The sequence below is a fragment of the Dysidea avara genome, chromosome 1, assembly GCF_963678975.1.
Source record: "Dysidea avara chromosome 1, odDysAvar1.4, whole genome shotgun sequence".
In the NCBI taxonomy this organism is placed as follows: domain Eukaryota; kingdom Metazoa; phylum Porifera; class Demospongiae; order Dictyoceratida; family Dysideidae; genus Dysidea; species Dysidea avara.
In genome coordinates this window covers 56,826,898-56,846,741 of record NC_089272.1, presented here as the reverse complement: position 1 = coordinate 56,846,741, position 19,844 = coordinate 56,826,898, and the positions used below count along the sequence as shown (strand labels likewise).

The window sequence follows — 19,844 nt, the reverse complement described above, 5'->3', positions numbered from 1 at the left end:
TGGTCGCCTAAATTTTGTGAATTTTAGGCGCTTATATGAACACTACCAGTAACCGTTTTAAAACGCCTCCGTAGTTTGACATTTGATATCGATACGTTTCCCGGATGTCTGCCTGGTGTTGATTTCCCCTTCGAGTAGACCGAGTATACAAAGATGGACATCACGATAGAGTTTGATCCAAAGAAGACGGCGTTTGTACTTGGACCAGGAATCAATCGACTCTGTTTCACTGCAGATAACAGAGATGATATACCAGTCGATTATAAGGCTGTCTGCGAGGAGGGCATCAAGTACGCAATGGAGTTCGTGGATCCTCGCGAGTGCTCTAACAAGGATCGCCTGTTGCAGAACGCGTGCGAGTTGAACCCCATGTACGCAGCGCATGAGGTCACAGCTATACTGAGGCGCAATGGAGTGTACGACTCGTGGCTGTCGTCCCTGCACAAAAAAGTTAATAGTCTGAGTGGGCAGATAATGTATGCCAAACACTATGCTTTGCAGTTCTTATCAGCCATGAACCAGAAAGGTGCTTTGCTAGCAACAACGTGCTATACAGAAGTATTGGAGCAAGTGCTAGGCCTCAAGTCATTTAGTTTGACTGAAAATGATGTGACTTCTAAAGTACTTGGAAATGGTGGCTGGCCTAATAGCTTATTGCACATCTATGGGATGTTTTCACAGCCTGAAACTGTTGTGTTTGACTTTCTAGCTCACGATGCTAATGATTCAATGTCTACTGAAGGGAAAGCCGTGTTGAACGTGTTCCTGCAACGAAACCTCTTTTTTGTTGGATTCAGTAACAATCATTTTGACAAGACAGCTGAAAAATTTATTGAGTTAATATCACCACAGCTGTCCCAACCAGGATCAATGAGACCAGTGTTTATTTCATCTGTTCAAAATGACAACAACCCCTTATTAGATAACTTTATGAAAGTCTGCTATAGTGACCAAATGTCGCTATCACTCTTTCACCAGATCCTGTATGCTTGTGGGACCAATACGGGTATGCCTGTATTGTAAAGTGTGTATTAGTGGCATCAACTTGTAGTGGTCATGATGTGTGCGTGCACACTTGTATGTTATCCAATGGCCATAGGAGTAAGATGTTATGTATAAGTGATAATGTTTCATTTGACTACAAGCCTCTACCAGGAAATGTTTTTCAGTGCACATTATCACATACCAATGTTGTCACTTTACTGACGCACATGCAAATGGAAGAATGAAGCTTCATGTGCATAGCTATTAGGACTAGGGCTCAAACGAATATTCTATTATTCGAATATTCTCTATTCGAATATTCGGAGAATATTCGAATATTCAAATACCATTTCTGGTATTCGAATATTCATTTCAAAGGAAAATATATAACATCAGTGGTAGAGTACATGGAAATTCTTGATCCTACATAAGCATATCTATGACATAAGTGATCAAATTATGTTTATTCTGAATTGTATTAAAGAGACATCTTGTACAACCGCAGGATTATTGATATCTCATCCATACCAATGCTGAAAAAGAATATTCGAATATTTGGTAGTTGTGAATAAAGAATATTCTAATAGTAAAAACCACTCTTCATTTGAGCCCTAATTAGGACCATCTTTTTCCATACCAAAAATGTTATGGTTTTAATACCAAATAATTAGAAGTAAGGTCATAATACTATTTAGGAAATGCACAACATCTGGCAGGCTTACATAACAAGATTATGTCATTAAAGAGGTATTAGCTACTGACCAAGTAAGGTTTCATTGTACACAAACAAACAATACAATTCTTATAGTCTAGTATACATGTGTCTTACACGTGTCTGGTGATGAATAAAAGTCATGATTGAGTGCTATTCCCGAACAATTCTTCAATTGTCATTCACTATAGCTTCCTTTATAGACACAACTTATTTGGGGATCTTTACAACTGCTACATATGGTGTGGTTTAGTAGGATGGAAGTGCTAAACTAATGTAATTGTTATATGGCTTCAGTTTAAGTTTATAGTCAGCATGATAATGACATGTGCTATTTGTTCAGGAGTGGAACGCATAACGAAGTTCCCACATTACATATCAGATATCATCTTCTGTGAAATGATGGTACCTTATGTTAGTATATTAATTGTGCTCTGAGTTGTGGACAATTTATGGCTTGATATTGATATTTGTGATGTTTCTTAAGAACTATCTGAAGTTTTATATAGTTGTTTTACGATAGTTGGATATTGTATGGTAGAAATATTCTCAAATAGATACATAATATATGATCCGACGAGAGCATTTGAATTTGGAGGGGGACTTCTTCAGGATCTTTGTACAATAAACAATGCCATTTTAATTGAGCTGCATATTTTGAGGGGGTATTTTTTGTGGATAGCTGCCAACCTGTGAAAATCGTGAATTTTTCCCCTCATGCTGTATGGTATCAAACATTGCACATAGGGTATTTTAGTACATGACTTGTAACAGTAGTGTTTCTTAGAGTCACAAGTACAAGGGAAAAATTGGAACCACACTTTAGTGTCAAAGGCCACACTTTTTGTTTGCGGAGCACTTCATTTTTACAGTGAATCCCTACAGTGTCTACTATATCTGCAGGTGTAGGAAACCTTTGTTCCATGATCCCTAATCAAACTTATTCCTAATTATTCTTTATACCTGTTCGTTTACTTTTAAACATAGTTATGACTTGTAAACCTGCGCACACTTCATCAAAAGAATAGTGCCAGATTTAATTTTGTATCTGAATGCTCACCCCCAACTATCAACTACTGAAAAGTAAAGTGACCATTTTGCTTTGTTTTCAACCATGTTCAGCCTGTTACACAATGTCACAAATGAAGAGTACCTCTGCAATCAATCCAGTTACTATATCTGGAAAATACAGGTGACTCCCATTATAAATGTGACGGGGAAGCCATTATGTTCTACTACGAATCGACAACTTTCTCTTTCAGTGAAAAGAAATGTGACACAAAGGAGGACAAAAGTAAATCCATGGTGCATGCATTGTATGTACTGTGGCATCCCCAAAGGCACCTGCCAGGCTGAAGTGATGTCTAACAGTGAAAAACATCAAGCTTGTAGCCTTGGTCGTTACATATTTAGCTGCAGCACAAGTTGCTGTTAGACCTTTAGTGCTCATATTCCAGCTTTGTATCAGTCCTGTAGTCACTGTAAAGTTACCATTATGCTGGTCTGAAGGAATCAGTCATTCAGTCAGTCAGTTAGAGAAAATTGCATGAATGAGAAGTTTCATTCTTAGCAACCTATTGGAAGTGTTTTGGGTTAACACTTTTGGGCTTGATTCTATGCCTAACCAATACTTCCAAGGCACCATGAAGGTATTGTGAGGTTCAATATTTTTACATGACCCCTAACACAAAATACTACCATACTGTATGATGGAGATCATACACCTTATTACCCCATTTACAAATGGCCACAACAAAATTCACAGCTGACATGTATGATGATGTTCGTGTACAATCATCATAAGCATATTAAGTTTTCTTTGTTTGAATGGTTTTGATTTCCTCGTTTGGTGTTAACCATAACAATAAATACCACAGATAGGCTAGTACTCATGTGTGATTTCAGAACAAGGAAAAGAGCTATGTGTATACATGACTGTTATGAGAAGCTGCTGAGTTATGTTCATATACAACATTGTAACCATAAATGCTGCAAATAGCAAAAAAATTTTGACAGTGAATTTTTCTAATTTATGGTTATTAATCTTCAATTAGTCAGGCCTTCACACCAAGATATTATACACTAGTACTTATTCTTCTGGGATATAAATACAGTATCTAATAGCCAGTCATTGTATATGTAATAGTTGTAACATGGGCATGAGGGCTTTGCCTGATATGTATGCCCAAGGGCCGCAGGCCCGAGCATACATATCAGGCATGCCCAAATGCCCCGTGTTATAGCTAATATGTAACACTTCTCAGGCTGATAGCCTGTACAGGGTGATCTATCACCCAAGCCAATACTAGTGCAGCCACTGAATATATTATATATGCATACAGTGTACCTAAAATTTCAATTATGGGTCAGCAGCTAGGTTACGTTCAGTTACGATGAACGGAAATATCCTAGAGATATCACAGAGAATTTCGGTTATGCAAGTTTAATGTTTTAATCAGTGCTATTGAATCGTTTATGGAAAAGTACGGAGTTCACTAAAGGCCTAGATGGGTAAGCTTGCTTGTACAGTTGGTTACTCCATGCAGAATGGTAGCTTCATGATGGGGGCGTGTCCATATTCGAAAACGTGCGGAAACAATCGGTGAATAAGCTTTAGCACTAGTTCTCACCTTAGCCCAACGTTTTTCAACTTGTGTGATGGTGAGAATAACAAAACGCTCTCCATCTGAGTGGTTTTCATGACGAAATCCAAGTCATGCATCCTAATCACGTGAGTATTAATCAATCTCCACAATCGATTTTGGCCTCAACATCTATAATATATAATCACTACCCAGTCGTAGCCCGGGCTACATTTCATATGTAGCCCGGGTGGCTCCTTTGATATGAGGTGTGAAAGTGTTACATGATTTGTTAAAATGGTACTGTTGTAAGAGTGCATTTACACCACAAGGCTTATGTGTTCCTGGTTTGCTAAATGATGGACCTTTAGTTGGTTTAGGTTAGAAGATGGGTAATTTGGCAAGATTGTTTCCATTACCTGAATCTTTATAATAGTACGGCCATGGACATGTCACCATATAGAGTGGAAAGAAAACATTTTTACGTATAAAAATTGTACACAGATAGATAAATAGCTCATAAAGATATGTATTCTCTGGCAAGCCATGTGTTAGTGTGAACATTAACTATAACCACACTGTTACTCTGTTAATTTTTGTTTGTATTAATTAGCATGACTTCCTCTTCTGTGAAATGATATGAATATGGTTTCTCCATATGTTGAAATACCTCATTTATGTGATTGCCCAGAAGGGGCAGCTGTAGCTCCCTTACATAGATATGTATGGGAAAACCACAAATTTCAAAATGTCATATCTTATGACATATACATGCTATCCTTTCAAAACTTGGAGAAGTTACTTCAGACGTTATCTCCTAAAAATAATGGGAAATTCAGGTTAGGGGCAATGGTTATTATTATGTACTCTAAAGCCTTATTATGACATTTGTCTATTGCAGTCAATGTTATGTACCATGTTATGTACCGTGTAGCAGGATATTTTCGAGAGGGAAATGTTTAGCATTTGAAATTTGGAGGAATGTTTCTGCTTGGAAAGTGATGTATGTAGGTCATGCGCAAGGCACTTTATGGTGGTTTGTGATTACAGCTGTTGTTGAAAACTTGGCACCGCTAGTAATGCCTCCCTTTAAGGCAAATACTAGTGGTCAGGGTTGACTGGATAGAATAATTATGACACTACCTTACATATACATAATAGTACTATTAATTGTCATTAAGATACATTTAGTGTAGGTTTGGTCTTTAGTGTTCATGGTCTAAAAATTGTAATTACATCACAAACCACATCAACTTATCATTGAGATGTGTTTGTGTAGTATATTATATCACACATACGTAGCTACATATTACATGTATATAGGCTACCCATAATGTTTGATTTAAAATTTTATTGAGTGACAACATGTAATATTGTATAGCCATTCGTTATACTCTTGTATTATACGTAGTTATTGAAAGATAATAGTAACCTTATTGAATAGCCCAGATGCATACTTTCATCCATTTTAGCTCTTATCCCCATTTTACTGTTATAAAAATATACACACAGCTCAGTCCAATTCTATTAGACATCACTTCCACTTTACTAGAACAATGGCTGTGAATATATAGTGTGTTGTGGCTAAGTTGTGCAGCTCTATATATGCATTCAAGTAGACATATCCATGTATAGCTAGACATCTTCACACACATTTTGTGTATTACATATACTTACTTCTGATTGCAAACATGGAGAAGATAATGTTTGGTATTTAACCAATATTCTCCACTCTGCGTATATGTGTATACTTGTGTATAGCTAGATGCCTGCTTTCAGGTTTGGTGGTTTTACCACAATAGTTTTATCCATCATTGTTTGATACATATTTTCTCCTTAGTGTGCATGTGTTACAGCTACTGTACACTGCATTTCTGTTCATACAGATGAGCCAAATTTTATGAAGAGATTTTGCATTGACAATGTCAGCCAAATTTCAAGTTAGTTATAATCTCACCGCTTGTTTGTTGTGTATGTTATTGTGGCTATGCCACTGTAGAAATGGGATAGTTCATTGTTTTAAGTGCTCACACACTATACCATTGTGTCATTACAATGGTCACGAAGAGGTAGTGACGTAATTTAGCTACCATTAACATTATTTGTTAATTGCCTAATGGGTTAGGTGGCCTTTGTGATGAGGTCATAGCGGATAGAATTTCTTTTGTTAGCCAGTAAACAGTACAAGCGAACTTGACTGTGTAATTTTACTAAAGTGTAAATATCTATATTCAGACACATAAGTGTTCTTAGACACCCAAAAATATATAGCCTGATAATATTGACGTGACTATCTTACTTGCTTTGTTGATTTCTTTACAGGTAACAGCTCATCATCAACCACTAGCAACTTTGATACAGTTCTAAGCTTGATCATTCATGAGAAAGACAGACCTGATACTGTAATAGGGAGTGTACTGTCTACTATAGGCAGAGGCTCTACCATGAGACTAGAGAGTATTTCTTATGGCTCAAAAGTTGGTCAACTAAGACAAGTAGTGATACGATTTAATACAAGTGGTGCCTTGAAACTTAGCCAACTTATTTTGGCTAATCATTTGAACTTAGTTACATGTGATGTGGTGGCCTTTCAATTAGAAGGTGGTCCTCTTGTTTGGATACAAAATAGATCCCAAACTGCTCGATACTTAACAACCACTAACAAGGGTAAGTGAAGACTCATCATGCTATTAAATATTAAATACAAACATATCTCTTAGAATTAATCTTAAAGATTTTAATTAGAACCATACTATAGGAAGTTAATGCCCTTAAAAATACTATTATTGGAGATACTATGAAATGTATTAAGTGGCTATGGAAACCACCAAATGCTTTATTAGGTTTTGCTTACATTCCACCAATAACCACATTATCATTATGTGAGCAATCTATGATGTGTTAGTACATCACTAGAACTACAGTTAATTCCTATATCACATAGTAACTGAAAATAATTGACTTACACAACACACAGTATAGTTGGATTTCTGATCTGTCTTCCCATGCAGTGGAACATTTTTCTTGTTGTTGATTAGTGCATGCCACTATATATAAGTACTAGAAATGCCAGGATATAATTTTAACATTTGATAAAAGTGTTTCCTGTCCTAACATCCTTACTTCCTGTTCATTCCGTTTATGGTAGATGTATCCTATTATGACACTGCTTTCTGATATTTTTAAGGATTGGTAGGATTCTTTACCAGTATTGGTAAGAAGCACTTTGGTGAAGAGAGTAAAAGATTACACACAAGGTTGAGAATTCTTTATAAACAAGTGCTCTAATTGAAATCAATGAAATGTGGGCATCAAAGAAGTGTTGTGGTGTACCTATGGAGTCCCAATATACATTTTGTTACCTGAAATCAGAACACCACACTAAATATACAACTATATGAGCGGGCTTCCACTGTAATGTTTTGGTCATGTAGACTATCAATGAATTGAAAGTCATTTTTAGCCATGATAATCCAAATGAGAGTTTTCATATTAATTGATGTAATAGGTAGTGTCTGTGTATGGTCTTGGAGATTTAATGGTCATATATGATTTAAAAGTGTTAATGTGCAGTAACCAATTGCATCACATTATACTCTTGTTTTCTGCATGCATGAATGCTGTACAAATTTACAGTTCCCTAGCTACAAATGCTTCCTTCCTGGGTAACAATTTTGAGTAGCATGATTCATAAGGTGTCATGGCATGCGTATGTGTGTAAATTTGACGAATGCCAGCTGCTATAATGAATCTTTACACCAGTGTTGACTGCTGGCAGAAAATATTCATGTTGTAAAGTGTGCATGAGTGTCTTCATCAGCCTTAATTCCTGATAGAGTTCAGACAGTTGGGGACACAGTAAGTGACGGAGAGATTTATTGTATGAGACTGAATGGAGGAATAGCTGAGAATAAGCAGCTACAGATTTCCATCACAAACAATAGTGGTCATCTTATATGCATGAAATTGCCTATTTTAAATAAAAGGTCACCTGTATAGCTAACAACCAGTATGGTGTAGTATTATTGCTTAGCAGTGCATGTCACTTCATGTATTGATACTACCTCTATTAAGGAAGTATAAAGTAACTTTAATGGACTTGTGGTTTATGGGCTGCTAAGTATCTAGTGGTAACTATATAGTGATATTTGATCTTAGTAGTATTATTCGCCATATATAAATATGTTATTTGACTTTGGCTGTAGAACGAGAAGACCATATAAGGCCATTGTAATAGAGCCTGCAACACACGGAAAAAGAACACTGAATGTAGAATGAACACCATTTAAATCAGAGTCTTTATAGGAGGCTGTAGAAATTGCTGGCCAAGCATGGCTATACATGTTTGGCACAGCTTTTATTTACTTCACTTGCGTCAATTGTAACAAGCACCCAAGAACTCCTAACTGGCTTTTTTTAATAGCAATAACCAATGTAATTTTCAATTGTACTTAGCTAACTAAGTAATTACTTTACTACTTGTAACTCCTGACCACTGGTACAGGATACCAGGGGACCATCAGTGTTGCTCTTGCAGCACTGTAAATAGTGATTTACAACCAACCAATTTTTCACACATGTTTGCTACTTAAATTACACACCTTCAAAAAACGTTTCACAAGCTGCCGTTCCAGTTAATGGTAGTCAGTGCTTCGTACTTTGTAATGCACTTTATTGGATTAAAATCTATGCGGTATTTATTAAAATACATCAAATCAAAGTTTGAGAAATAAGATTTCCCATAGGAATCCCATACAAATAATTGCATACATAATTCTAATTGGAAGAATACGGCACCGGTGATAGCCAAAGTTTCTGAGTGTTTCCGTGTAAATGTGTGGCGAATGAGGACGAAGAAAGTGTTCCTGGGAAAACCGTATATGCTGATTTCGATTTTTCCGTGTGTTTTTTGATTGGAGGACAATTGATGTTGGATTACGACGAAAATATGGCCCTTTTAAAGGTAAATCGCCATCTAACACTGTTCAGAATTCAGCATTACAATCACCCTGGGCTTCAAGTCACCCCTCTGCATCGCTGCAAGTATAGTTTGAAGGTGAGCAGTTTGTTGTCTTGCGCGGAATTGCAATATAAGGTTCAAGGTTGAGCATAATCTTTTCAAAAGTGGGGACTGGCATGTGATACCAACCTTATATGGCTTCACACTACCTGATGTTATATTCTGGTGTATTTACTGCTGTTTTGATCCATTTTATAGCAGCTTCAGTGATTGTACTTTTGGTCAGAAACTATTTATAAATTCTCTTTGTAGTATAGTGATGTCATTGTATTATATAATCCTTAGTGCTTACAATGTGACAAATAAAGCTGAACAGTGTCCAAACAAATCTATTTTAATAATAATATTGGTCTTACATTTTGTTATCCGATTGTCATGTTTCCGAAATATTTGTTAATTGTGACTTGTGATGCCATTACTTACCATGTCATATAATATTACTGATTTTTCTAGTTAGTTATCCTTGAAAATGCATTGGATACCTGTGTATACTTAGTGTTACACAATACACACAGTTTTATTTGTGAATCACTTGCTTTATTCATATAATATTCTGAGTGGTCAGTCTACAAAGAAGTGATCGCTCTTGAGAGGTTTTACCTAGCTCATATGCTGTTCTCCATAAAATAGTTATGTGGTGAAAATTCATGTTCCTATCTAGGTTTATGACACTTTGAATATTGTATTTGGTGCCATGCGATATATGTAAAAAGCATTGAAAATACTGTACACAAAATCATCACACTGTCAACTTCTTTTGCTTATATCTTTTGATAAGAACCACCAATTGGGGTGGGGTTTGCACTAAAATGACCCTGAAAAATAGCACAATATTTGTCATTCCAATGAATGTGCGGAATGTTAATTATTTAGTTTAGTTGGAAATCTCTACTGTAAAGCTTTTAAATAAAATAAATAAATAAACTTGTTCCTACGTCTGAAGCATGTAGAACGAGAAGAGCTCATGAGCACCAATTAGAAACTTTTGAATGTAACATATTCAACACCCTTGGTTTAATTAGTTGTCAGTGGTAGCTAGCTAGTCATAACGGATAAGGTGATTTGTTTTCTTAGCAACGTACACTATAAATATGTATTTATTGATGCGATGCATGCTAGAGTGTAAGTTTACTTATAGCTATCTATAGCATAGCTAGAGTGTGAATATATCGTTGCTTGTTGTTTGGGAGCTGGATCAGTTGCATGGAAGACAGTCTGCTGCATGGCTATAGCAATGTACTTAGCTAGTTTGGCTATATAAATCAAAATAAATTGTGATCGTATATATCCACATAAACTGTTAGTGTATATATAGGATTACATAAACATGCACACATTTGCGTTCGTGCGTACGTATATCTATTTGTTAGCTAGCCGTAATTATATGCGTTATTATGAAACCATATCATAGCATCGTTCGTGGTAGCTACCTAGGTTTCCGCTAAAACAGGTCTAATTTATGCGTAGTTATTGATGATGTTAGTGCATATCCGTCCACCGAAATTTCTCTGTAATTGAAATAGCTATAAAATAAGCTTCAACAGTTCCACGGCACATTCGCGCACTCCAGTACAAGGCCTCGATGGCAGTTGTGTTACCGTCAGTGTCCGGTTGGAATCCACTCTCTGTTGTAAACAGTAAGCAACTAGTTCAAGTATAGCTGTAGCCTCGCGTGTAGCTATCATAAACAGGATTTTATGATCGAAAACATTCTTGCACGCGTTGGCATGCGCGTTATATCGCGTGTTACATAGCTAGCTACGTAGAATTAGCTGTATGGTTGTGTGTTCAGTAACTATAGCATAAATACTGTAGTCTTGTATTTCGGGGTCATATTTATTAACTAATTACATTTCATTATTTTTTCTGTAGGTGAAATCCTAGCTAAGAGTTTGATGAACCAAATTACAGTTAAGGATATACCAGCGATGCAGCCTCGTCCGTTGGTTTCGTTTCCACCGCCGCTCTGGGAAATTAATTCCACTTCGTCTGTAGTAACAGTGTCGAATACACCCTTGTCACCAAAGGTCTCAGAGATCGTGCAGAAGAAAGTATCGCAGACGAAGCCATCCGGAAAGCTATCTCCTCTCACGATACCTTCGTCGCCACTAATTTCCCCTGATCCACAGTTGTCCGCGAGCCCGTTCTCTAGCGCATCAACTCCAGTGAAATATTTGTCAGTTGTATCTGGAAAGCTCAGAGCAGGACTACCAGAAGAATTAGACCCTTACCATACCATTGAGTGCTACGACCAGCAAACAAATAAAGTGGTACCTATGCATGCAAGCATGATTGGCTGTACAGCGAGTGAAAGTGACACGGAACTTAACGGAAGTGTACACGAAGTGCCTGTAGTAGCATCATCAGCATGTCCACTGTTAAGCTCATCAGCTGTTCAGGCTGCAGTTGGTGTGGAGATATCAATGAAGCCACAACCTGACAATTCACCAAAGGTTCCTATCCAGCCTATTACACTGACTCACAAGTATCAAGAGAACAAACATTCAAGACAGCCAAAAAAGCACAGTGATACGTCATCACCAAGTGGTAGCAGGTCACACAGTAATAGTCCTAGCAATGGCAACAGTACTGGTGATGTGAGTGTTGTAGGGATACCATCAAGTGCTAAAAGTGTCACAGTTTCTGCTACTACTGAAGTAACCACACCAGCAGGAAGGTCACCATTAGCTACCCACTCCATGTTAAGTACCGCCATTGCTGCTGCAGCTGGTTTACCAGCAATTCCTCAACCATTTTCATTGCCAATTATGTTCCACCCCACATTTACTCCAACTACACCTGGAACTCAGCTACCATTTGTCTACCCCTCTTTGACACCTCTTGGAATGAGCAGCCCTCTCTCAGCACTGCAGCAGTTTCCAATGTTACAACAGAGTCATCCCAATCATTACATGATGGTTGACTGTCCAAAATTTGTGTGGCCACCAAGTAGCAAAGTTGCTGGGACTGGATTTAATTTTATGATTCCAAATAGCTCAGTGTTGCAAACACCTCCAAGCAGTGTTCTTCAAGAGAACTCTCTAATCAGAAAAAGACACACCTCTCCTCCAGTTGTTGAAGGAAACTCACAGGTAATATCCACCATTCCTGAGCCAACACCAAAGAAAGCAAGACCAGAGTTTGCCTCCACTAGTTCAAGCAGTCATTTTCCCCAAGTAACTACTTTGAGCAGTGCTACACTGAGTACCATACCAGCTGCTAGTATTACAAGGCACAGCAACATTCCCGTTGTCAGCCAAGAAATGGGCACTAGCCATAAGCTAATCACAGATGATGGATCAAGTAGTGAGTCAGAGATGAAGGATAATGGTGACAGTGGTTCAGAAGATGATGTAATGATTTGCCCACAAGAACCAGCACCTATTGAAGGCACCAACAATCTACCACCTTGTAAGTCAACACAATCAATAAGTGGGAAATTGTTTTTGTTCAATATGTATTATAATAAACGTCCTATAATAAGTAGCCTTCCTTTGGTGGGTTAACAGTTTTTGATTTTTTCCTGGAATTGTATTCCTTATTGCTCACTGATATAAAGTATTAGTTTGTTTCTTTCCTGTTTAGTTCCTAATGGAAGGGGTGTTGTACAACTGTGGCAGTTTCTGTTAGACATGCTACTGACACCTGACAAGAGCGTTATGATTCAGTGGACAGGAAATGAGTATGAGTTCACCATACTACAACCAGATGACATTGCTGCAATGTGGGGAGAACGCAAGGGAAAGCCTAGAATGAACTATGACAAACTAAGCCGTGGCCTCCGCTACTACTACAGCAAAGGAATCATGGACAAAGTACCAGGAAAGAAACTGACTTTTAAATTCACTTGTAATGTTGAAGACTATGTCAGAACACGGAGCAGGAATCCTAATGCAGTTCAAACACTACGAGCAATTATAAGAAACAGCAAACTGAATCACATTTCATCTAGTGACTTACCATATAACACACCTAATACATTAACACTGTAACTATCACACCACAGTAAATAATTAGCTTCAGGATTTTCAGACAGAGTTTGTTCTTCAATTTCTCCATAAGGTGATGAAGGAGATAGTGGGACCAGCCAGTGCATAAGGCATGAAGGGAGAGAGGAGAAACTTGTCACATGCACCTTGTATGCATAATATTATTTTGTACCAGAAACTGATACATTTCAATAAATATTGTTTACATTGAATTGTGAAAAGGGTGCTTTTGCAAAATCTAACGTTGAAATTGATTGTCTGGATCATTTATATCAAGCTGAATGTTGTTCAATTAGAGACGTTTACATTATTTCATTATATCTTAGTGGTTTAATAATATTATGCTGATGTAATTTTGATCATCATAGGTTCCTCGTACATTATTATTAGGCAAAGTAATTGTGGCAGCAACAATTTCATGTGTGCAGTTTGACACGACTGTTGCTACAGTGTAGTAATGGCAATAATGAGTAACAAAGTTGAAAAAGACATGAGGTACAAAACTTTTAACAGTTGTTCACAGGCCCTTAAATTGTCATGCATAACCAGGCAGAATTTTAACAGGTTGGTGTTTAACACTGAATTTTAACACTAGTACTGGCATAACATGTCAATGTTATGCCAGTGAAATATCACATTACAAGCAGAGTGTAATGCAAAATCTTTTAAATACACCATTGAAACACGTAATAATAGTACATGAAAACAGTTGTCAAGATACTCTAATAGAGCAGTCACTTACTCTAACAAAGCAGTCAACTTTTGAGTGTATAATTTTTGGCTCAAATAGTTAATTAGGTGAATAAAGAAGAATTGCCAGAAAAAAGAAAAGATGGAGATTATATTCAGATTAAATGATGTTACGTAGTGACGTGATTAGATCAGATAGTTTTCATTATGCCCAGTCCCTGGTGCACTGTAGCTACATCTCTATGTAACATCACTGACCCCCCACTCACAGGCACTAACAAATTACATGAACAATATCTGATCACGTTCTGGAATATGAATGGTGTTTCTGTTGGGATAACCACTTTGCATTAGTTATCAAGTTATTTTATTCATTTGTCAATCCGTCTTTTGAGTAAGTTGTGTGACAACTACAGGACATTCTATACCATAACTTGATCAGTGTATATACGTGTGTGGGGGGGTGTTATGTAGACAGAATGACAGATAATAAGAAAAATGATTTACTTCTCACTGCAAACAATACATCGATAACATGAGTAATGATATGAAGAAAAAATAGCCATACCGGTAATTTATTATATTATATGCAACATCATTGTGGTGAGCTCTTATTGACTAAATGCCATCAGTATAAACAGTGTACAGTACATCAAACAGCAATAGATAGTAGTAACGGTGAACCTATGTGCTGTAGTATCAAGTATTTGATTCATTTTTAAAGTAGAAAGCCCCCAAAGTTTCTTAATTTATAACAGAATTCACCCACACACACCTTGATTACTCAATCATCAGATGCTGACAACCAGCTGTTGTGGACTTAATCTGCACACAAAAAGAACTTAGAAAAACAAAATTTGAAAATTTTTAATGTATTTTAACCTTGTTACTGCTGTACTTTGTCACCTACCACCCACTACATGGTTACAACCAAATTATATAGAAGTTATTCTGTTTATATACTTGCTATTTTGATAAAAAAAGTCTTGTTGCTGTTCCATGGCAACTGTACTTTGTCATCTACTACCCGCTTCAAAGTTCTCACCACATTGAAATTAACTTACCAGTTGGTTTAGAAGGTATATGTGAACTACAAGGTTCCTAACTTTAGCAACTTTGCTGACACTTTTTATTTGTTTCCACCAGTCTCATATCAGATACTTTAGTTGCAAATGGATGTGTATATATAACTGAATATGATCGGTTGATGAATATGCCTGAAACAGATGTGATTGGCAGTGTTGGGCAAGTTACTTTTTAAAAGTAACTAGTTACATATTACATATTACTTGCAGCTGAACTATTTAGTTACAGTTACATATTACCCATAAAATAAAGTAACTATAATAGTATTACATATTATATTACTTTGTGTCCATAGCCTTAAGCTGTCACGTGTGAAACTACCACCTTATCACGTGACACGATTGCGTTGTTGGACAATGTGCAAGTCTTGATATAAGTAAGTAGCTGGTGAATAAGCCTCACTTAGTAGGCTTCATTACTTCGTTGTGGCTAGGCGTTACTCAGTGGGGTTACTAACGAGTTTAGTAACTTCGTTACTAATATTACGTAATATTAGATTCGTTACAGTAACTATATTACTTAGGTAACGCGTTACATTTGCAAGTAAAGTAACTTGAGTTATATTACCTGTTTTTATTGCATATTTCGTTATATTACTTTGTTACCACAAAAATAATAATATTACGTAGCGCGTTACATAAGTAGCGCGTTACTCCCAACACTGGTGATTGGGTATATAACCTGAGCATACCAGTAGGGCTGAATAATAATAATAATAACAGCACAAGTTATAATTATTATACCTGTCTTGTGCACAAATATTATATCTATATACCATCAGGGATATGTGTGTATTGAATATAGAAGCATCAACACAGGAAAAAATTCACAATTCTCATTATGGGAATTATAGTAGCAATACGAGAAAAAGGAACAATTTCCCATATGGGAAAATCATATTCCCAAGATGGAATGCCAGTTTTTGGACCTATATTTACCTGTTCTGCAGGCATACATTAAATATAGGTAAATAGAAATAATTTCAAGTAAATACAACCTGCATAGGTGGTGTCCTTTTAAGGTTATCACACATAGATGATGGGAATTCATGCTTTTCCATACTGGGAAATTGTTCCATTTTCCCACATTCAAATCAGAATTCCCACAATGAGAATCGCAAATTTGTTCCTGTGCAAGTCCATCACTGCAGTTCATCCCAATCACTGCAATGTTTCAGTTATAGTATGTCTATGTATAATATTAGTGGGTTAATATAGTGGCTATATTGTGTGGGAATGTGTGGTTGTAACTGGCCACCACTGTGTGGTGTAATAGGCCACCAGTTAGAAGTTGACATTACTAAATCAGGTTGGAGCCAGCATGATGTTAGCTCCACAAGATAACTACAACCTACACACCATGCTGTGCATGATCTTGTGTTTGTGAGTTGTGAATAATTGGGTTATGGTTTTACAGCAGTTGTGAATTCTATTTTTGGTATTTTCCTTCCACACAATCCTTTAGTCATAGTACTAGCTACAAGGACAGTGATTACAGTATTGCAAAAATGTGAAAGTTTTCTATTGGTGCTCATACCACACATAATGTTAACTGTATGATATTCTACCACATTAAAACAACTTTCATATACCTTGCATAAAGTAATTATTATGTGCTGCTTTCTCTTAATCCAAGCCAGTGATGTCACCATCTGAAGCCACCTCATCCCCTCCCATGTAGTTCCCACACACAAATTTTCCTGTTTCCATAGACAAATTCTTTGATCCCATCCACCAGAAATCTGTTTGAAGGAGTGACAATTTGTGCAACATTGACATGTTGTACCATTACATCACCTACTGTATCATGTCATTATTAGTGGATGAGATATGTTCCTACAACATTTAGACTTACCAGGAAAATTCCCTTTTAACTACTGGACTATCTATTTCCTCATTGGTTGGCTACTCAACCATTAACAGTACTTAAACATGCATGTATAAAGCCATTGATAATGTATAGATCATAGAGTAGTGACTAAATGTTTTAGGAACACATCTCATTCCTTTAACAGTACCAACTTAAGCATGTATAAAGCCATTAATAATGTATAGATCAAAGAGTAGTGCATGTATGTGACTTCATGCACTGCACAACTGAAGCATAGCCTATCGAGTTATTGTACACAAACACAAGAGTAAAATTCATTCAAAATATCATATTATACCATTATAATACCAGGTAAGTTAGTATATAGCTTGGACCACTGGTCCTCTAGCTAGTCTGGGAGAATATCTATAGTGACCATAAAAACAACCACACACCAATTGTATAAGTGTACATATGAAGCATATGTATGTACTAGTGTATTCATTATTATAGAGCATCATAATTATTATAAATTCTAGCAATAGACCAATAGTATGTTAGAAGTGAGAATTGTTTACTATTAACAATTGTAATATTATACTGTCTAATTATATTTTGAGTGTACTTGTGACTGGATTTGTAGCTTTCCACATGTACTACATGCCAGCTGCCAAAGTATTAATGTTACGTAAATCCTTGAACTGCATGATTACAGGGTACAATTTTCTTTATATCAACGTGTAGCCAAATACTGTAGCTTTACTCATGGACAATTAAATGCCAAGATAAAACATTAGAGTTGTAACAGTGCTCAGGAGTGTGTGAAAAAGGCACCTTTTCACAAATTCAGTCACATACATGGATAGACCATGTACACATATGAGTGAATCCAGGTAGTAGATATTTTTGATACTTACCTGAAGTGATACAATGTGAAATACTTGAGGAAATGATTTTAGCAAATGATATTTTGTTATTTAAAGAAGTGAATTATGGTATATATAATGTGACCAGTATTGCTAGAAGTGAATTATAATACAGTATATATAATCTAATCAAAAACAGCCAAGCTGTAAAAAAAAGGTGCGGCCTCCATAAAGGCCATGGTGAAAAAAGATGTGAAATCCAAGGTGGCGGCCAAGAAATGGCTGTGATGGTAGGTTAATGGTTACATTTTAATAACAACAATTCAGGTGAATTTGGTGCCAAGACCAAGCAGCACAAAATTCACCTGAATTGCCGTTATTAAAATGTAACCATTACCCTACCATCACAGCCATTTCTTGGCCGCCACCTTGGATTTCACATCTTTTTTCACCATGGCCTTTATGGGGGCCGCACCTTTTTTTACAGCTTGGCTGTTTTTGATTAGATATCACTTCCTTTTGTATTTGTATACTGCAAAGCCGGCCTATGGCTGGCTTTGGGGCTTTTTTAACCCATGTGTTTTTTTCTTTACCACAGGAAGAAGAAAAGAACTTAAAGAAGAATTTTAGTATTTCAATTATTTTTGATTTTATTAGTAATTATACAAATTATATACATATATTTATTACATGCTCATTATTCCCCACAGGATTTTTTTTGCAGCTGATCTCTCTACTGGGTGACTTGAAATGTAGCTGAACTATATACAGGATGGTTTCTTTGTAGCTGAACTCTCTGTAACAGGTGATTTGTTTGCAGCTAAACTCTCTACATGGTGGTGTCTTTATAGCTGAACTCTCTACATGATGGTTTCTTTGTAGCTGAACTCTCTATAAGGTGACTTCGTCTAGCTGAACTCTCTACAGGGTGATTTTTTTGTAGCTGAACTCTCTGCAGGGTGATTTGTTTGCAGTTGAATTCTCTACATGATGGTTTCTTTGTAGCTGAACTCTCTACAAGGTGACTTCGTCCAGTTGATCTCTCTACGGGGTGATTTGTTTCCAGCTGAACTCTCTACAGGTGAATTGTTTGCAGCTAAACTCTCTACATGGTGGTTTCTTTGTAGCTGAACTCTCTACAAGGTAACTTCTTCTCTACAGGGTGATTTGTTGTAGTTGAATTCTCTACTAGGTGGTTTGTATGAGGCTGAGCTCTCTACATGGCGGTTTCTTTGTAGCTGAAGTCTCTACAGAGTGATTTGTTTGCAGCTGAACTCTCTACATGATGGTTTCTTTGTAACTGAACACTCTACAAGGTGACTTCTTCTAGCATGATCTTTCTACAGGGTGAATTGTTGTAGCTGAACTATCTACAAGGTAACTTCTTCTAGCTGATCTCTATACAGGGTGATTTGTTTGTAGTTGAATTCTGTACAGGTGGTTTCTTTGTAGCTCAACTCTGTACATGATGGTTTCTTTGTAGCTAAACTCTTTACAAGGTGACTTCTTCTAGCTGAACTCTCTACGGGGTAATTTCTTTGTAGCTGAACTCTCTATATGATGGTTTCTTTGTAAATGAACTCTCTATAAGGTGAATTCTTCTACCTGATCTCTGTACAGGGTGATTTGTTTGTAACTGAACTCTGTACAAGTGCGTTTTTGTGAGTGATCTCACTGCAGGTTGATTTGTTTGTAGCTGAACTCACTAAAGGGTGATTTTGCTTGTAGCTGAACTCCTTGCATTGTATCTAGTTTCTAGCTGATCTCTCTACAGGGTGATTTGTTTGTAGCTGATCTCTCTACAAGTTGATTTGTGTGTAGCTGATTTCTCTGCAGGTTGATTAATTTGCAGCCGATCTCTCTACAAGGTAATTTGTTTGTAGCTGAACTGTCTATAAAGTGATTTATTTGTAGCTGATCTCTCTGCAGGTTGATTTGTTTTAGCTGAACTCTCTACAGGGTGATTTACTTGTAGCTGAACTACTTACATTGTGACTAGTTTCTAGCTGATCTCTCTACAGGGTGATTTGTTTGTAGCTGATCTCTGTACAAGTTGATTTGTGTGTAGCTGATCTCTCTACAAGTTGATTTGTTCGTAGCCGATCT

At 36.8% G+C, this 19,844-nt stretch overlaps 1 protein-coding gene across 3 annotated transcripts; it reads left to right on the top strand.

Moving 5' to 3' along the window:
- Positions 1 to 66: 66 nt before the first annotated feature.
- Positions 67 to 13,499, top strand: LOC136237114 (uncharacterized). 3 transcript variants are annotated; one of them, XM_066027409.1, is made up of 5 exons: positions 67 to 1,006; positions 6,165 to 6,218; positions 6,601 to 6,945; positions 11,171 to 12,709; positions 12,884 to 13,499. In XM_066027409.1, the coding sequence occupies exons 1-5, from the start codon at positions 154 to 156 to the stop codon at positions 13,288 to 13,290; spliced, it is 3,198 nt and encodes a 1,065-aa protein (XP_065883481.1). In that variant the 5' UTR covers positions 67 to 153; the 3' UTR covers positions 13,291 to 13,499. The 3 variants fall into 3 exon arrangements, with proteins under 3 accessions (XP_065883481.1, XP_065883490.1, XP_065883497.1); XM_066027425.1 differs by lacking the exon at positions 67 to 1,006 and adding an exon at positions 3,996 to 4,207; XM_066027418.1 differs by lacking the exon at positions 6,165 to 6,218.
- Positions 13,500 to 19,844: the final 6,345 nt, after the last annotated feature.

What these genes read in the sequence shown, in the direction of transcription:
- LOC136237114 (XM_066027409.1), top strand. Translation starts at nt 154, where the DNA reads ATGGACATCACGATAGAGTTTGATCCAAAGAAGACGGCGTTTGTACTT. An exon ending in CAATGTCAGCCAAATTTCAA is followed by an intron (nt 6,219 to 6,600) that starts GTTAGTTATAAT and finishes ATTTCTTTACAG; the next exon opens with GTAACAGCTCATCATCAACC. An exon ending in CTTAACAACCACTAACAAGG is followed by an intron (nt 6,946 to 11,170) that starts GTAAGTGAAGAC and finishes TTTTTTCTGTAG; the next exon opens with GTGAAATCCTAGCTAAGAGT.